The 18,105-nt window shown below is 43.4% G+C and overlaps 4 protein-coding genes and 1 non-coding gene across 9 annotated transcripts in view; 2 read left to right on the top strand and 3 right to left on the bottom strand.

Annotated features, from left to right (window-relative positions):
- The first annotated feature begins 68 nt into the window (after window positions 1-68).
- prkrip1 (PRKR interacting protein 1) lies at window positions 69-1,432 on the top strand. Its single transcript, XM_061271009.1, has one exon. It carries the CDS (start codon window positions 106-108, stop codon window positions 682-684), a length of 579 nt encoding a protein of 192 aa, XP_061126993.1. The 5' UTR covers window positions 69-105; the 3' UTR covers window positions 685-1,432.
- LOC133146966 (small Cajal body-specific RNA 13) lies at window positions 1,077-1,354 on the top strand. Its single transcript, XR_009711457.1, has one exon. It is a non-coding gene; the product is annotated as a small Cajal body-specific RNA 13 (non-coding RNA).
- A 2,661-nt stretch (window positions 1,433-4,093) lies between the features above and the next one.
- tmem214 (transmembrane protein 214) lies at window positions 4,094-9,591 on the bottom strand. Its single transcript, XM_061271002.1, has 17 exons — window positions 9,316-9,591; window positions 8,193-8,383; window positions 7,845-7,995; window positions 7,622-7,756; window positions 7,396-7,478; window positions 7,174-7,279; window positions 6,890-6,971; window positions 6,671-6,772; window positions 6,402-6,543; window positions 6,228-6,319; window positions 6,097-6,145; window positions 5,849-5,956; window positions 5,655-5,772; window positions 5,476-5,572; window positions 5,228-5,396; window positions 4,982-5,133; window positions 4,094-4,895 (listed from the first exon to the last, which is right to left on the bottom strand). The coding sequence occupies exons 1-17, from the start codon at window positions 9,461-9,463 to the stop codon at window positions 4,769-4,771; spliced, it is 2,052 nt and encodes a 683-aa protein (XP_061126986.1). The 5' UTR covers window positions 9,464-9,591; the 3' UTR covers window positions 4,094-4,768.
- A 271-nt stretch (window positions 9,592-9,862) lies between these two features.
- Window positions 9,863-14,919, bottom strand: LOC133146917 (microtubule-associated protein RP/EB family member 3-like). Of its 3 annotated transcripts, XM_061271005.1 has the most exons (9): window positions 14,772-14,919; window positions 13,068-13,136; window positions 12,876-13,000; window positions 12,665-12,810; window positions 12,383-12,542; window positions 12,198-12,239; window positions 11,540-11,676; window positions 11,288-11,440; window positions 9,863-11,215 (listed from the first exon to the last, which is right to left on the bottom strand). In XM_061271005.1, the coding sequence occupies exons 3-9, from the start codon at window positions 12,994-12,996 to the stop codon at window positions 11,147-11,149; spliced, it is 828 nt and encodes a 275-aa protein (XP_061126989.1). In that variant the 5' UTR covers window positions 12,997-13,000; window positions 13,068-13,136; window positions 14,772-14,919; the 3' UTR covers window positions 9,863-11,146. The 3 variants fall into 3 exon arrangements, with proteins under 3 accessions (XP_061126989.1, XP_061126991.1, XP_061126990.1); XM_061271007.1 differs by lacking the exon at window positions 12,198-12,239; XM_061271006.1 differs by lacking the exon at window positions 13,068-13,136 and having other exon boundaries at window positions 14,772-14,867.
- A 471-nt stretch (window positions 14,920-15,390) lies between these two features.
- LOC133146334 (dihydropyrimidinase-related protein 5-like) overlaps window positions 15,391-18,105 on the bottom strand; it is an 11,878-nt gene continuing 9,163 nt past the window's right edge. For 2 of the 3 annotated variants that reach the window (XM_061269972.1, XM_061269970.1), the window contains exons 11-16: window positions 17,888-18,044; window positions 17,675-17,816; window positions 17,411-17,553; window positions 17,133-17,340; window positions 16,882-17,059; window positions 15,391-16,606 (exon numbers count right to left, since the gene is read on the bottom strand). In XM_061269972.1, the coding sequence (XP_061125956.1) occupies window positions 16,521-16,606; window positions 16,882-17,059; window positions 17,133-17,340; window positions 17,411-17,553; window positions 17,675-17,816; window positions 17,888-18,044 (914 nt within the window). In that variant the 3' untranslated portion in view covers window positions 15,391-16,520. The remainder of the gene's footprint in view (window positions 16,607-16,881; window positions 17,060-17,132; window positions 17,341-17,410; window positions 17,554-17,674; window positions 17,817-17,887; window positions 18,045-18,105) is intronic. The other variant, XM_061269971.1, reaches the window with a different exon arrangement.

The raw sequence follows: 18,105 nt of genomic DNA, 5'->3' as shown, positions 1-18,105 counted from the left end.
AATAACTGTACAACACTTTTTGTAAATAATGACAAAAACTGCATAGAAACTTCCGGGTCAATCACTCAAGGCGGAAGTATTTGACGGCTTCCGTCGTAAAGCAAGATGGCGACGCATGAGGAGAAAAGCAAGAAAACAACGAAGCCAGGTACAAAAAATGGGCAGCCGCTGGTCATTGCCAAAACCCCTGCCGAAGAACAACGCCTTAAGTTGGAGAGGTTGATGCGAAACCCCGATAAACCCGCTGCAATCCCGGACCGACACAAACAATGGAACCCTCGGGCTCCGCCAGAGTTCGTCCGGGACGTGATGGGCTCCAGCGCTGGTGCGGGCAGCGGTGAATTCCACGTGTATCGCCACCTCCGACGCCGAGAGTACCAGAGACAAGACTTTCTGGAAAAGATGTCGGCGAAGCAAAGCAAGGAGCAGGCCTACTTGAACAAAGTGGAACAAAACCAACGGGAAGCCGAAGAGAGGACGGCAAAGCGTAGGAAAAGGCGAGAAAAACTGAAGCAGAAAAAGCTCGTGGCGAAGAAAGCTAAACAAGAACAAAATGACGGAGATGCGACAAGCAGTCCTGATAGCAGTCAAGACGAAAAGGAGAAAGAAAAGCAGGACGAGGAGGAGGAAAAAGAGCCTGAAGACGACGCTGAGCTCCCGAGCTTCATCATGGGGAAGAAGTAGTCCATTGTGCGATGGCCTGGACACTCTTTTGAAACATTCTTGCCCTCTTTTGGACAAACAAAGGAGAAATGTGGATCATTGGAAGAACATGACATTTTACATCAAGTTTTGATGATGCGACCTGATTGAACTCGCCACAAGTACTCCAGTGTGCTTGAGTCAAAGTTAAATCGAGGCAGATTCTCTTACTTTACCCTCATTTTGTAAATGATTTAATAAACACACAAATAAGGATGACGGTTGCTGGTTTCATTCAAATGGAAAGCCATTTATTCAATGTCCTTGTATGCTTTTTGTCCTCATTGCTACTACAAGGAGTGTTTAGATGCCAAGTAAATGTTCAAATACATTCCCCATTGCTTTTAGTAGTCATGTTTGATCCTATTGTGACATTTCTGCAGCCTTTAAATGTTGCTCCTTGCACATGTCAGTTGCTTGTGGGCACAACAAGGTTGCAAAAATTAATTCAAAGAATGAAAAGGCGTTACTTCTGAAGGCTCAGAAGCATCACGTGCGATGTTCTTTGGATAAAACCCCTGCTTACCACGGTGGTGATGAGCTGTCTGTGCACATTACCTTTCTTGAGGCAGGTAGAGCAAAAGGTTGGCCACTGGATATTGTCTCAATTGGGTGAAGCGTTTCCCATTGGATACTGCTGGCCGTCACAAATGTCACATTGCAATGACTAAGAATCTATCCACCGTGGGATAGTTGGAAACGCATAATAAAAATAATAAAAACACATGAATACTTGCATTTGTGTATGCATACAAAATGAGGTTCCATAAAAGTATATTGTGTTATATGCTTACACTTGGGATCGAACCAAGTTCTTGCCGGGTGAGAGCCCGTGCCACTAAACAGTCGGCTATTTCTACCTGGCAACCCCTGGCCGTCATTACTTTTTTGTACAAGCGATGTGCATTCCAGTTCCTAAGTGAAAATCTTTAGAATCGGTTCACTCAAAAGATTTATTCAAAAGAATCGTTCGCTACACTTGTTTATTTATTCTTTTTTTTCTTTTTTACCTCATGTAGTGTACCTATTGAAGTGTCCATGAGGTGTACCTAATCACAGGCCACTTCACTGGTTGATCTGTGACGTCACTCGGACACTCCATTAGGTACACCGCCATTTTCAGGTGTACCTAATAACAGGCCAATTCATTAGGGAAAAATCATGGTCAAAGCTTAAATGAAAGTGAAAAGTGCCACACCCGCCCTCACCCCCACTTTCTGATTGGCTGGTTGATCTGTGACGTCACTCGGACACTCCATTAGGTACACCGCCATTTTCAGGTGTACCTAATAACAGGCCAATTCATTAGGGAAAAATCATGGTCAAAGCTTAACTGAAAATGAAAAGTGCCACACCCGCCCTCACCCCCACTTTCTGATTGGTTGGTTGATCTGTGACGTCACTCGGACACTCCATTAGGTACACCGCCATTTTCAGGTGTACCTAATAACAGGCCAATTCATTAGGGAAAAATCATGGTAAAAGCTTAACTGAAAGTGAAAAGTGCCACACCCGCCCTCACCCCCGCTTTCTGATTGGCTGGTTGATCTGTGACGTCAAATGGACACTCCATTAGGTACACCACCATTTACAAGTGCACCAATAACAGGCCACTTCATTAGGGAAAAATCATGGCCATAGCTTAAATCAGTGCTTCTCAAATAGTGGGGCGCGCCCCCCTTGGGGGGCGCGGTGCTATTCCTGGGGGGGCGCGTGTGACCCTGGGGAACAGGCTTTTTTTTTTGGCAGTACTAGAATAAAGTTTAATTGCGCGTTTACTACAGCAGGGGGCAGTGGCGCTCTCATTGTTACTTCTGTCACGTTTGCGACAGTGCAACATTTTACGACTTACAAGACAAGTTAGGATAGTCACGGTGGGGAGGGGGGGCGCGAATAGTTTTCTTCTTGCTAGGGGGGGGGCGTAACAGAAAATAATTGAGAAGCACTGGGTTAAATAAAGGTTAACCTAAAAAAAAAAAAAAAAAAAAAAAAGTGAACCCTGAACTTTGAACCCGCGGTGACCCCGCGGTGACCCCGTGGTGACCCCTGGGTGACCCCTGGGTGACCTTTGAACCCTGCACTTTCAACTCTAGTTAAAAATCGAAAATGTGCACATGACCCCGTGAACTTTGAACCGACCTTTGACCCCTGGGTGAACTTTGAACCGTAAACTTTGACCTTTGACCCCTAGCTAATTACGTTTTTTTTTTTTTTTTTAAACCGGCATAGCAGAACGATCCATGGTCTTCAGATGCCGCGCTGTCGCCATCTCCTGGTCAGTTAGTGAAATGCTTTTGCTGATGTTTTTTTTTCTCTCAATTAAAACAAATCAATTAGCCAGTTGGTTTTCTTTATTTAATATCTATTATCAGACAAAACCAAATTGTGAATCAGTCACCTAGGCTATAGCAGAACAAACAATCCATGGTCTTCAGATGCCACGCTGTCGCCATCTCCTGGTCAGCTAGTGAAATGCTTTTGCTGTTTTTTTCCCCTCTCAATTAAAACAAATCAATCAGCCAGTTGGTTTTCTATATTTAATATCTGATATCAGACAAAACCAAATTGTGAATCAGTCACCTAGGCTATAGCAGAACAAACAATCCATGGTCTTCAGATGCCACGCTGTCGCCATCTCCTGGTCAGCTAGTGAAATGCTTTTGCTGTTTTTTTTCCCTCTCAATTAAAACAAATCAATCAGCCAGTTGGCTTTCTTTATTTAATATCTGATATCAGACAAAACCAAATTGTGAATCAGTCACCTAGGCCAGTGCTTCTCAAATAGTGGGGCACGCCCCCCTTGGGGGGCGCGGTGCTATTCCTGGGGGGGCGCGTGTGACCCTGGGGAACAGGCTTTTTTTTTGGCAGTACTAGAATAAAGTGTAATTGCGCGTTTACTACAGCAGGGGGCAGTGGCGCTCTCATTGTTACTTCTGTCACGTTTGCGACAGTGCAACATTTTACGACTTACAAGACAAGTTAGGATAGTCACGGTGGGGAGGGGGGGCGCGAATAGTTTTCTTCTTGCTGGGGGGGGCGTAACAGAAAATAATTGAGAAGCACTGGCTTAAATGAAAGTGAAAAGTGCCACACCCGCCCTCACCCCCACCTCCTGATTGGCTGGTTGATATGTGACGACACACGGACACTCCATTAGGTACACCACCATTTTCAGGTGTAAGAATATAAGAATAAGAATAACTAGGGTTTTAAGCTAGGGTTAAGGTTTCAAAGTAGGGTTTCATACTAGAGTTAGGGTCTCAAAGTAGGGTTTAAAGCTAGGGTCAGGGTTTCAAAGTAGGGTTTAAAGCTAGAGTTAGGGTTTCAAAGTAGGGTTTAAAGCTAGAGTTAGGGTTTCAAAGTAGGGTTTCAAGAAAATACACAGGTGATGTGAAATTAAGTCTTTATTACAAATCAATTATTGACATAAGACATAACTTTTCCACATCCATCCAAATGTCTTTCACGTGAATTCAATGAAGAGGATCAGCTCGTCCAAAATGTTGGTGACATTGTTATACTGCCAAAGGGCTTAGAACACTGCTCAGCATTCCTTCAAGGTCCTGGGAATAAGAATCCAGACAAATGTGACAATGGACAATCCTGCCTGGAACCATCTAACAGCAACAGTGGATCTCATTACATACACTGCCTCACAACAGTTAACATTAGTTTGGCCATATTTGCATGATGAATGTGATGAGGCCAGGTATAAGAAAAGATTTTTGGTCATTTCCAAGCACTTTGAGAGTTTTCATACAGTGCTGTTCCGATATAACCTCACCTTCACAGTAAAAAAAAAAATAAAATAATGTATGTCTGCATCAAGGACTTAAAAAGGATTGGTAGAAACAAAAACAGGTATGCACTAAACACACAGTTTTCTGATTTAAAAAAAAAAAAAAAAGTAGTCAAAAACAACTTACAGACGTTAGTTATTTGACCGTGCAGTGTCCAATCACAATTCAAGAGAGGAACTGCCGCGGTTGAAAGGCAACCTTACACAGGGCGGCCTTGTGTGTTGAATTATTGTGAAAGTGTGTTCTGTACATGGAACAGTTGTATGTTACGCTGGAGTCAGCAGCTCCTGAGCCCACGTCGTGATGGCCGAGGTCGTATGTTGGAGCAGCCGCCATGTTGAATTGGTGAAGGACAACGCGTGATTTCTCAGACATGAGACAGATACGTCACCACTGCGGCGGACGGAAGAAAATCAAATGCAATTATTTAATGTAGTGTTTGGTCATCAATTAAAAAAAAGTTTGACGAAGGTACTGACTTGCAAGATTTTTGAAGGTTGGTCCATGCTTGTTGTAGCAGGTCAATTAAGAACATAAATGCTGGCAAGATGAATTTTTGGTGGAGGAAGAGGAGCAGTGATTTTAGATAAGCCAAAACGTCGTATACACTGTCAGGCGTGTTTGTCTTCACCTGCAAACAATTAAAAAAGAAAAAAAAGTCTTTTTTTTTCTGCATTCCAAGGCTGAAAACCATGATTTTCTTTTTTATTCACAGGATGTCTTACCCATTCTATGAGCAGCGGGCTGTTTTCTTTGACCCACACGATGACATGTTTGCTTTTTTCAGAGATGACGAGCGCCGCCGTTTTGGTTTTCTCCAGGCCTTGTTCTAACAGCGGTCCCACAGCCCGCACGGTCTCGGAGTAATAATAAGGCGTGTTTGACTCCAGCCAGCTAAACACACGAAAAAACACGTCTACAGGTTTCTTGTCTCGTAGCTTGAGTCATGCCTAACGGGTTTGCATGGCGTTACCTGAAACCCTGCTTCGAGTAGACTGAGATTTTGCTCCATGCCTGCTGAGAAACGGTTGTCACACCCCAGCTGTGAAGCCGCCGAGCTGTGGCTGAATCTGCAACACATCGTTATGGTTATTAAAAAACAAAATGTTGCATTTTAACCGGTTGATCGCACACAGGACAAAGTTGCCATACTAGAGTAGGAGCCGTGAAATCGGACGTCCTGAACGAAGAAAGCGGCCATAAACACTAACAGGACCAACAGTAGCTTTGACCAGGGGAAGCCGTGTCCACGCATCTTCACCTGGAGACTCTGGAGACAAAAAATATCATCTCTTCAAAATATCATTTTGAACAAATTGGGGGGGGGATTTGAACACATGACCCACCTGACATAGATTATTGCAGTCATTAAGGTCTTGAGAGTGGTTGTTTTCTTGCATCTCTTCATTGGTCACTTTGAAAGATTGAATTGTTTCTTCAAGATTCTTCCTCAGCTAAACAAAGAAAAAAATATGTCGTTAGTCAATCAAAACAAGATGAGTCTCCAGCAAAACCTCGAAAGTCGAACGTCTCTGAGGTCATACACAACGTTGAAACACCTTCTTGCATACACATGTCGACTTTTTTCATGTACCTTTGGTGGTAGAGTATTCCAGCAGCCCAACAAATGGTTCAGCAACAGACTGAAGAACACAATACGCAAAGTCAGCATTTCCAGTTGAGCGTTTTAAGTCCACGACAAGTGTGTCCATGTGTGGACCTCACCTGGACTGAGCTAAGTGTTTGGTGTAGAGCTGCCGCCACACCCCTAAACTCTGAGCATCCACACACAAACACTCCGTCATGCTGTTGAGCAACTGAAAGCAACGCACAAGAGACCGAGGGTGAATATTGTGCACGGTTCATTTCGTGCCGCACACTGAGAAATTTCCACCTCACCTCTTTCTTCATTTCTCGCGGGCAGTGCGGTGTGGCTCTTGACAGGAATGACGGCAGGTACGTGTGCAAGGTGCTCTCGGGTTTGGCTCCGAACGCCAAGACCTTTAGACGGGGGTAAAGGCGCTTCAGCTGCTCCTGGAGACTGCAACACACACCCAAACACAGACCGAATGAAAACGTTTGAGAAAACCCCCCGATATAGCTCCTTAAATTTGAGGAAGCACCTTTTCCTCATAGAAGGAAACAAGTTTGAAATAGCTGCCATTTACCTTGGTGAGAGAGCATTTTTGGGCATGAAAGCAAAATCCAGCAAGGGGAAGAACTCTTTAGGACCCATGATGCCAAATCCTTTGGTCAAGTTTGCATGGAGGCTGGCAAATGACAGCAAACACACAGGAACACACACACACAGGATGTTACAACAAGTCGGGCTTGTAAAGTCGACTAATATAAAATGACGTTTCAAGGTCGACGTCGGGGACACTCACTGTAGTAGCCTCTCCAAATAGGCAATTGCATACGAGGAGAGCGACTTGACCCCCAGGACAGGAAGCATGATACCAAGCCATACTTAAAAAAAAAAACATACAAACAATGTTATCTTCTCACTCAGTCCATCTGGGACCATTTTGCAGTCAGCCAAGAATTCTTGGGCCATACAAAGCACTGAGGCACTTTTGCCTCACTGACCTCCAACTCTAGTTGAGCAAATTATTGCCAAAGTAGGAGAGAGGCGAACCCTATCAGAAGTCAGATGGATGTGGAGCATTACCTTTGAGTCCCTGGCTCAGGTCATAAAAGCCCGCTTGACCCAGAGCCCACATGATGGTTAAACACTTAGCGGGATGATTCTGCACCGACCGCAGCAACTCCAAATACTGAGGGGATAGCAGTGAGCTGTTATTGTTTCCCCCCCACACCATAATAAACCAGTGGGGCCCACAACTACAGGCCTGCAGATGCTAAAAGCAGGTGCTAGTCCATTTTGACTCACCTCGGGCAAGTTCTGAGTTGCCAGCTTGGGTTTGTCTTGCAGGACTGCTTGAATGCAAAGTCTGTATCCGTGTAGTGGCTCACCTGCAAACAAAAGTCGAGAAGTCACTGAGGTGGTCAAGTAACAATATTTGTGCGTTTCTCCTATTCAGTCTTTCAGTTAGTTGAGTATCATAAAAATGGACAACCCATGTTCATAAACGACTATTGTGCAACGGCTCCCCTACCTGACTGTCTCTCCAGTTGTCGGAGCATAGTGTAAAGACAGTGGTCAAAGAAATCAGTCAGGGAGTCACTGCAACTGCCAAGAATGTCTTTAATGACGGCCTTCAGCTCCTTGCTCGAGAGACAGTATGGGTAGTCTGAGGGTCAGAGACAAAAAAAATAAATAAAAATAATCCATGACAATTGACATTTCTTCTTGGGCCACTGTGCGCAAAAAGAACCCACCGTGAGCGTAGCTGCAGAGGGTCGGCTCGGCCATTGGTGCCGTCAGCTTGAGGTTGAGGTACCCCGCCAGATCTTTGGCCCACACCGAGGGGTTTTTGGGAAACATAGACTGACTCTTTGCCAACTGTTCTTTCAAGTCGACGAGATCCAGCTGATGATGAGACGCCAAATTGATAGCACCCGCGTGGAACAAAGAAGTATTGAGTAAAAGCTAGACTGGGATCCCACATGTGATCGCGTGCCTCACAGCGTTTCTTCATGCTCGCTAGCTTTTTTTTTCTTTTTCTGGAGCACGATATCAAAACAGTCCGTAAACACCGATAGAAGACAAAATCAAAAGTTTCTCACCGCTTTGAAGGCCTCTTCCAGAGTCCTGTGAGTGGCAGGGGTGTGTGCACCTTTGGGAGACAACTTCTTGGATGGTTTCATCGTAGAGGACTTCTGTTTTGGAGGCTGACTAGGCGGAACTTGCTCCTTGTTCTGCTTCTTTGTGATCTTCTCAAAGGTTTCAAACAACGTCACTGACATCACTGAGGGATCTGAGGGACACGAGGCAGGGGTGATTAGATCGCTGCCGATACGGGCACGGTCAATACTCTCCAATGGCGCTTGATCCCACTGAGGTATTTTGCCATCAGGCAATCACCGCCCCTTTTTTTGCACCCTCCCCTTGCAATGCTGATCTTGCTCATAGCGCTTTGAATAAGTGTCATCCCTTTTAAGTTATTATTACCCCGTTTATCTAACTCACTGAAATAGTAGTTTATTGAAGACTAATCTGTCCATGTGTATGTGAATCAGTTGACTTTTTTGTTTTCACCATCTTGAATTTGTGCTCTGTCAACTTTGCTACACTTGTGATATATTGGTCTCATGGATTAAATGACAACATTGATGTCAAAATTCTTCTAATGGGGGTGTGTAAAACCTGCCATATTATATTTATACAATTTACTAGCAAGCCAGTTAAAGGAGAGAAAGTATTCCAATATATCGCCCTGAGTAAAGTAAGCTGTCGACGATAGTTTTTTTTTTTCTGGAGGCGAGGTGACAAACAAGCCAAGACAAATACCACCATTAAAATCATCTCGATAATCAGATGCAAACTCGTAATGATGACTTTGCCTGTTACGTCTATTGCTTAACTGTCTCCGGAGTCGAGACGCGGAGCAACACCTCAAGCCTTTCGAAATAAATGCAAATCTATTTAAACGTTAGAAAGTAAACTGTGCACGTTGAAAAACAACATGGAATTGTTCAAAGCAAGCACTACGCGGTGCTAAGCTAGCTAGTTAGCAAGCTAGCTTGCAGACGAGTTCGGTTGCGCAGAACTTTAACAATATATTTCATGTTGATAATGGAGATTTTGTTTTTTCTAATCGACTGTACTGTACAGCTACACAGCTAGCCCCGGACTTGAATTGGAGCTAAGAGGGTCAACTAAAAAGAGAAGTGGGCCGTGTTCACTTACGTCTGGATGGCAGGTTGGACTCCCCGAGAGCTTTCCTGTTCACTGGGTTGCCTTTCTTATCCGCTGAGCCTTTTCCACCTACCGGAGTAGTTTTTTTGCCTTTCTTCACCACCTCCCATTTGCCGAACGCACCATCACTCGAGGCCATGATTCCAGTCCCGACCAGGTGTTCAGTTTCGAGCCTCAACACAGCTTGCTGTCTGTCACTTGATGAAGAAGCTGCGTGAGTAGTAGGAGTGATATAAACGTCAACCTGCCACGTCTCTTTACGTGCATGACGTCATCACGTCGCTGCCTATGACGTTCCACGTTGATCGTTTGTCCCTTTTCGAAACGTCTTCGTCGACATATTTACATTTTATTCAGTGAAGACACGTCACTAGATTTTGATCTTTTTGAATTTACATTAAATGAAAACAAAAAGTTTTTTTTAGACGACTTGCTTTTCCATTTAGCTATGGTAAACTTGGTTTCTCCCAAACTAACTGGCCTACCCAAACTAAACTGGCCTAAAACAATTGGGATGTGTAATAAAAATCATACATGATAAATGTCACATAGTGTGTATATTTTATTATAGCATACTCCTACAAAATACAGTGACAATGGTTTCTTGCTTTTCACGAACCTCAGAGCTTTATTTAATTCCGACGATAAATCCAGATATTTATCATGATCATTTGGAGACAAACCGAGCAAAAAAGGTTCACCCTAATTCAGACCACTCAGCCAGGCTGCCAGTGACAACATACCACACTGTGGCATTTTAGTGCTATGCAATACAGTATATGAAAACTCAATTAAATACAGCAAAAATCATAAGATAGCAGCTAAAATGTTGAGCTTAAAATCAATAGTCAACCATTAGTAATTTAGTAGTGTCTTTAACCCACTTTTGAAATAAAATTAAAACCTGACATTTGTCTATACTATACACTTCACAATGATAACCCTAACTTGGCCTTTTTCTCAACCAATAACAAAAACAAGGCTACAAAATATAAACTTGCATCTTCCTGTATATTTGTGGCTGCAGCCAAATCACTGCTGCTTGGCAATTAGATCACATCTGTGGGCTTCTTTCGCTACATTTAGTTCAAGAACATCAATCCCAAACCATCTTTTTTTTTTTCAAAAGCGATGATTAAAAAAGATGAATAAATAAAATCATAAATACATCACGCCGCCTCAAAAAAAAAAAACCTGTCAAACTGTTATTGGGGTTATTCTGATCAATAAAGGTTTTTTCTTTCAAATTGAAATGAACTTTCTTATGTATGTGCATATGGGCACGTCTGTGATATGTCTGCAGGCTACTTGTACGGATCCACTATGCAAATATTTTTTTTTTTTTGCATCATCTCACCTACCCCACCAACAACAAAGAAGATCCTGCAACTTGGGTGATATTGTGTAGACAAAAAGTGTTGTTCCAAATAACAGCAGATATGCAGCAAATACGGTCCTGCATATGGTTGACAATTAAAGTGCACAGTGAAAGAAAGCCGCCTGCATCTTCTCACACACACACACGCGCACGCACACACACACACACACACACACACAGACACACTACTGTGGGTTCCAGGTTGTCAGTGCTGTCATCTCAATGCGTGACAATCTAGTCCAGCAGCTGGCACCTCCGGTTTAGCAGAGTAAACCAACAAGTTGAAATGTATGGTAAGCTAGACTGTAAAAAAAATAAATAAAGATAATGACAGCTGCAAACAAGATGGAAGCAGTAGGAACCCTGTAAAACGTTATGTAAAATGATGGGGGAACATTTTCTGTGGTTAAATGGGTTAGAGGGGCGGTGGGGGGGGACATTAGCTTAGAACTCCTCCTGGTCTCCTTGTGCCCCTTCGTCAACATCTTCATCATCTGGTGGCGCAAACCCCTCCTGTAAAATCAAATGGCAGACGTCTCAATTGTAGATTGAGACAGGAATTGCTTCTGCGTGGATGCGTTTTACCTCTGTAGCATATAGTATATCCAGGATTTTGTTGAGAACCGGGTTGATGTCACTACCTCCATCTTGGCAGATCAATTCAATGTCTCTTAGCTTGCCAAAGTAGAAGTCCCTCTCCTTCTCTAGTCCGCCCAAAATCAGCTTCATGTCTAGTAGCTGCGTGGACAGCGATGATGCAAACAAAGAGACATACAAACAGAACAAGTTCGATCATAACAAAACCGAAGCCGTGTCATTAAAACATCTCGTTGCTACCTGCTGGTTCAGCTCCAAGAGCTCAGAGTCTCCTCCATTGCGGGTCACGGCGGGGTTCCTGCGGGCTGCTGGTGCATTGATCTGCCTCTGCGGGGGAGGCACAATCTTGGGTGCAGTGGGAGATGTTCTGATGGGGCCTTGAAAGACACAAACGCGTACTTGAGTATTTCTGCACTTAGCAGGAATCAATCTACTGTGGATAAGCAGTGGTTCGAGCACCCTGGAACGTACTAGACTTAGCTTTAGACATCTTAAGAAATATTAAATTTACTTTATATTGAATACAACTGACGTGATGATGTAGTCCTGTGACAAATGTTCCAGTTTCTCACATGGCCCCATTAGAAAATTAAGTGCCCTCCCCTGGTGGGCTCTTTTTTTTTTTTTTTTTTCTCGCTTTATCGAAACCTGTCTTGACATTATTTCACGTCAATGCTTTCACCGCTTTAGTTTCATCCCTCCATTTTTGCCAGCTAGCTCAAGGAACAGTCTCCATGCCGCTTTATGTGTTAAATATCGTGACGTTTATAGAGTCTCATCACACAACTGCAAACATTAGAACAGAGCAATCCAGGTTTAGTGTCAAAATGCGAGGGAAAATGGCGAGTGAGCTTGGAAACACACAAACACGCATGCCACAATGAAGAATGGGTGTTACCTGAGCGAGCAGGTCTTTTGGGTTTGTGGACAATGGGGTCACCTGTGTTAGAGGTGGGGGTGTGGTTGCATCGAGAGGAAGAGACGTGAAATCTTTTCTCACACACACAAGTGATTGTATCCTGCACACACACACACACACACACATACACACACTCCCACAAACAAGCATGCCGTGCACCCTACCTGCATTGGGCGGCGGTGGCGTTCCCTCCAGGCCCTGGCGTAACAGTAGAGGGTCGTATTCTTTGCCGTCATAGTTGGCGTCGAAAAACTTCTTAAACCACTGAAGGAACTCAAAGTTGTCCTGGAATTTGCCTTTGACCAGCCTCTCGACGGGAATTATCTGAGAAAAAGACACGGGTTTCATGACGAGCAGCTCTGGCAGATAAAACGAGACATTTGAAGTCCAGTAAAAATGGAATTCTTGGGCAGAGCTTACACATACTGTAATTTGTTTTCTCTTACCTTATCGACGGACATCCTCTTAAATGAAGCCTGTAAGACCTTGAAATTGTGGATGTATTCATGTTCCAGTTTGGCATTGAATTTGACTTTTTTCAACAAAATGCACCCTGGAAACAGCATGTCCATGAACTGACAGTACGCCACACCTAAAAAAGAACACATCACATGTCAACATCATATATCGTGCATGTGCACGCCTGTGCGGGTTTACCTGAGCCGAGTTGCTCGATCTTAGTGTAGGTGAGTTGTAAAGAGTCGTTGACCCACGCTAGCATGTCATGACGACTCAGGTTCTCTATGGTCATAGAGGTCGAGTAGACATTCACCGCCATCCTCCTGCGTTGAAAAAAGATCAAATTCAGAAAGGAGTTGAACGACTTAGAAATCGACTCATATCGCTCACCTTCAGTGGGCGTGCCTTGGCTTAAACTGCTTAGAAGCAGGTTGGTCTGGACCACTTTCAAACAAGACCCTGGGTACATCAAATAAGAAACAAGAAGACTCAATCAGTTTGGGCTAATCCTCATTTGTCGGTTTAAGCAAAGCTAGTTAACTAGCGGAGATAAAGGGGTGGAAAAAAAATTTCAACCACCACCAAAGCATTTCCAGTGCTCCCAAATAACACCACACAGGATGTTGTGCTGAATAATCCTTTCCTGACAGGAGAGATTCACGGAGGTAACTGTCCACTCAGCACACGCCGCTTGTAACATCTAATTACGCCACAGACTGACAGTTTATATGCAGTCAATCCAAAAACAAAGCATTCCTTCAGAAGTCAAACATAATATTATCATGCTGGCGACACAGAGAAACGTTTCCTGTCCGACAGGAACACCATGCAGGTGTCCACTTGAATAAATAAGTGCTGCACCTAAAATAGACACCTTATAAGTGTTTAATTTGTTCCATGACCAAGCACTCAGATCTCAAGTATCTTTTCCTACTGAAATAATGAAAATGCTATTATTCCATTCCAACGCCCCCAAAAAACAACAAAAATCTTTTAACATGCTGTTTAAGAAGAAAATAGCACGATACAGTATTTTACGTTATTTACGATACGTTTGTCCGTTATGATAATTCAATGGGGATTGTGCCGCTTCTGCTGTACATGCCTTGGCCACAAGAGGGCAGTATAAGACAAAGGTGTGGTGCTGCATTGCTCAAATTGAATTTGTAGAGATTTATGATTAAAGCAAGAGAATGTGGTTTTGATTTGATACAAAATGTACATTTTCTTCATATTACGTTTAGTTTGACAGAAACGTTCAACTTAAAGCTTCCTTTTTGTTCACTATCTACCAAACTTTCACTATTATTTTGCTTTCACTATAACCAAGTCAAATTTTAACTCACAACCAAAGACAAAAAAAATCGGAAAAACGTCTAAAGTTACGGTTAACTGTTCTACAACTACTACACTTCATGTGTCATAATAAACGTCTAACAGCAAAGAAGACTGTGATTTGCAAATACTAAATCCTTTAATGCACATACGTTTGAATCGTATGGACAAATCCGCAAGTTGTCAAAATAACGTGTGGATTACATTGTGATAAAAAAAAATAAAAAAAAAACGTTTAACTCGTGAACAATCTAAACATACAATATGGTCAGATTAGCATTTAAGCACAGCAGCAGAATGTGTGTAGAACACACGGGACGCAATAAAAACGGAGTGAAGTCATTAATAATGCATGTAAACAGTGTCTGACATGCTTGGAAGCAATGGACGTGTTTTAGATAGTTGACATGACAAGCGCGCTAGTGCTAGCGCCTTGCTAACTTCTGCTAACGTCGGCTCGGCAACTAAATGGGCGAATTTAGAAGGTGGTCGTAGCAAGTCGAAATGTCGCTTTAGCGACACGTTAAAATGTAAATATACAGACGATTTATGTCAATGCGGACTTGTTCCGTCTGAAGTTAACGTTACCCCCTCTGGAGGCCTGGACGAAAACACACATTACTAAAGAAAGGACTATCACCCCGTGTGGCGTTGCCGCAATGACCACCGCCAACGCGATAATAGAGATTAGCAGTCTAAATATCTAACTAAACACGTAATTGAGGACATTTTGCTTAAGAAAAGCGAAGTATGACTTACAAAGTCCACCTGACTGCCGTGCTGGTCAATGAGATGGTGGTCTTTCTCCGTTGCTATAAACCGAGACCGCTTGCTGCGCGTAGTTGTTAATCTGGTGGCTACAGCGCATGCGCAGCTCAGTTGCACAATTTTCCTCTTTGATTTGGTGAAACTGGAGTACGTCACGGCGCCATGTTGGATCCCACGCAGGCCCGCTTTTGGTTATTGGTTACAGCACCTACGTCCAAATGTTTTTTGTCAGCGTAAAAGTTGTACATTAGAAAATATATGAAGCTAAAATATGTATTTCCGCCCTGTTGAGGCTTTTTACATGTTTTACTTGAAAAAAATAAATGTCGCCTTAATTTAATTGATTAATGGTAATGGTCATTGTACCATTGACGTGCGTTTTTCGTTTTAGGTCAAGCTTTTGTTTAAGTAACTACTGTTAAAGCACCACGTTTCGGTGACAATGACGTTTATTAGAGCATTATAACGTAATCCTCTGGGGTAACAAAGATACAATAAAATGCGAATTTGACAGTCTGGATTGACTGAAGTAACCGCAATTGTCTTTCACCATATATGCAGATGAATCACTGTGCTTGAAAGTATTTAAAAAAAAAAAAAGACATCGGGATACGTTTTTATTTTATTTTATTGTTTTACCAATACTTTGTGGTAAGAAACAAGCAGCCACGGTACATATTGAACGGGGTAACTTTCCAATAAAACAATCAATTCACAAACGTGACAACGCACAACGTCACTGACCATTTACAGTGCCTTCAAAACAACAATCTTCCACAATTAAATTAACACTCTTTATACCATTGTAAAAAGAATCATTTTTAAAAAAGCACCAGATGTGAACCTGTGGCCCTCCGTATCTGTCTATGTGGTTCTTTTCATGCATGGTGTGTGCACGAATAGGGGTGACACATTGGCACATTTATTCTTTTAACTAAATTAAAACATCCTAAATGTAGAGTATACAGAGGGGGGGGGGGGACGTCATGAATAAACAACACTGCTGGAAATGACTGACACTTCATGAAGTGAGAGGATCTGTGCTTTAGTAGCATGTGTAGCTCAATCTTCCTGCCCTGTGGAGGCTCTTCTTGCATCATTCCAGATATGCACAATTATGGTAAACCATTTCAGAACTACACTGGGATATTTGTTAGTTGTGTGTTTCCCACTAAGAGACGGTGTTGCGGCAAAAATCACACAGTATGTTTGAACAGTTGGATGTCATCACCACACGACACAGTCCATCCGTTGGAAACAAAAACAAGAACAGTTGAGGAATTAAGTACAGTAGGTGGTTTTATAATTAACAGAATTCTTCACCCACCTTCCATGACTACAGTGTACGCTGCGTGGGGATTTTTTTTATTGAATCCAGTTTTACTATAGATATTTCAAATCAACGTCATTTCAAGCCATTTAAAAATAATAATAATTAAGCTTTCTGTCTTTTGACAAGCACCTTAATGACTAATCGGTTAGTTGTGATCTGCTTACATTTGGAAAACATTCACACGTACCTCATTACTGCGGTGTATTTTATAATTTCAGAATGAGGACTCCAACTAACTTGTAAAAATTGCTTCAGCAAACTGATCACATGGGTGACTCCTGGCCAATCAATGAGAAGAATTCCCTTTTAACACGGAAGCATTTCGTAAAATCAGTGCAGTTTTCTTAGTAGTTCAGAAATATACAAAAACAAGGAGGCTTGGACGGTTGATTTCCTCTGGTCAGAGTTTACCAGATTCCACTGGAGCGACCACCTGGAGGGGCTAGGATCCGAGCGGAGGACCTCTTGGGGATGTGGTCATCCACCTGGGACCCTGTGGAAGAACTAGCCGTTAACTCGTTTTCTTTCAATTCAAGTCGAAGGACAATCCTCTATCTTCTGGATATAGCCGCATGCTAAGAAGAAAAGAATTGTAGGATGTTCTCCAACGTTACATTCCATGTTATCTCATGCAGTTATTATCATGCCACGCTACATGCCAAACGCGGGATTAGGTAAATAGATGCCGCTTTTTAATCCCACGAGGAAATTTAACTGGCTTTAGTGTTTTGATGCAGCATTTTCTTTTTTTTTTTTTTTTTTACATACCCGAGAGGCTAAAAGAGCTCTCATGGAGGTCTCGAACCCCCTGTTGCACCCTCACCACGCTTTTATTACCGGCGTCTCCATCAATGGGGCTCAACCCAAGATCCTTCTTCATAGCGTTGGCAACTTTGACCACATCGCCAGAGTAGGGATCCCGGTCAACCCCTTTATATGCCTGGACCTAGGGGGCAGGACAGATTAACAGATTACATTTCGAAAGTAGTCTCAGATAATGTGTATGCATATGTACGCACTTTTTCTCTCTGCACCATCTTCTTGTACAGGAAGTCAGGGAAGGTCCGCTGCGGGTAGAATTTTCCGGAGCCCTCAGCGCACATGAACGTGGCGTTCTCACACACCAAACGTCCTCGGCTGATGGTGACCAGGGGAACACCATGGCAGCGCATGCCCTCGTATAAATTGAAGTCCCCCCCTTGCACTTGAGTGCCAACTGAGATTGTCCTGCACAAAAAAGCAAAAGGAGTGACCGATTTTTACGACAACACAATTCAACCATCCGGTGTCAACTCACCTAGTTGCGTCAGGATCCCACACCACCACATCAGCATCTGCTCCGGGGATGATGCGACCCTTGCGTGGATACAAATTGTAAATCTTGGCAGCGTTGGCGCTTGTCACAGCCACAAAACGATTCTCGTCCATCTTTCCTGTAACCTAACGAAGAGCAGTGATATGTGGGTGTGAATACATTATTCACAGTGTGGGGGTTGGCATGTGGAAGGGAAGGCAACAAATATGAAAAGCAGCTATTGTATGTGCGAGTAATGAGACGTACCACCCCCCGCTCCCAGATGACGCTCATCCTGTCCTGGACTCCAGGCACTCCATGAGGAATCTTGGTGAAGTCCTCCTTGCCCAAGGCCCTCTGCTTGGTGCTAAAAGGACGGTGCTCTGATGCCACGACGCTCAGAGTGTCACTGGAAACAGGATGCGTCTCTTCAGTTGATGTTTAGTCCACCTAATTGTTTACAAACAACTCTACACGCACTTGCCCAACAGTCCCATGAGGTAGCCGGGGGTGTTGGGGTCGAGGCGGAGAGGAGGAACGATGACGTGGGCGGCGGCGTGAGCCCAGTCTTGGTGGTAATACTGCATGCCGTTCAAGACTGCATGAGCGACTGTGGTCTCTGCGTGGACCACCTTACCTGGGGAAACAAGAAGAGCATTAGTGCCCTCGCTCATTTGTGCGCTTGTTTTGGTTAAACT

Source organism: Syngnathus typhle, linkage group LG22 (genome assembly GCF_033458585.1).
Source record: "Syngnathus typhle isolate RoL2023-S1 ecotype Sweden linkage group LG22, RoL_Styp_1.0, whole genome shotgun sequence".
In the NCBI taxonomy this organism is placed as follows: Eukaryota; Metazoa; Chordata; class Actinopteri; order Syngnathiformes; family Syngnathidae; genus Syngnathus; species Syngnathus typhle.
This window is presented reverse-complemented; position numbering and strand designations above follow the sequence as displayed.

Bases quoted from the DNA above. Each gene is read 5' to 3' on its own strand.
- tmem214 (XM_061271002.1), bottom strand. From the start codon at position 9,463: ATGGCCTCGAGTGATGGTGCGTTCGGCAAATGGGAGGTGGTGAAGAAA. The intron at 6,544-6,670 runs GTAAATGGCAGC...TGTGTGTTGCAG, and splicing joins AAAAATGCTCTCTCACCAAG to TCTCCAGGAGCAGCTGAAGC. The intron at 5,134-5,227 runs GTAAGACATCCT...AATTGTTTGCAG, and splicing joins GCCCGCTGCTCATAGAATGG to GTGAAGACAAACACGCCTGA.
- LOC133146917 (XM_061271005.1), bottom strand. From the start codon at position 12,996: ATGGCGGTGAATGTCTACTCGACCTCTATGACCATAGAGAACCTGAGT. The intron at 12,811-12,875 runs GTAAACCCGCAC...GTTCTTTTTTAG, and splicing joins GATCGAGCAACTCGGCTCAG to GTGTGGCGTACTGTCAGTTC. The intron at 11,441-11,539 runs GTAGCAACGAGA...CTGTCCACGCAG, and splicing joins TCTTGGAGCTGAACCAGCAG to CTACTAGACATGAAGCTGAT.
- prkrip1 (XM_061271009.1), top strand. From the start codon at position 106: ATGGCGACGCATGAGGAGAAAAGCAAGAAAACAACGAAGCCAGGTACA.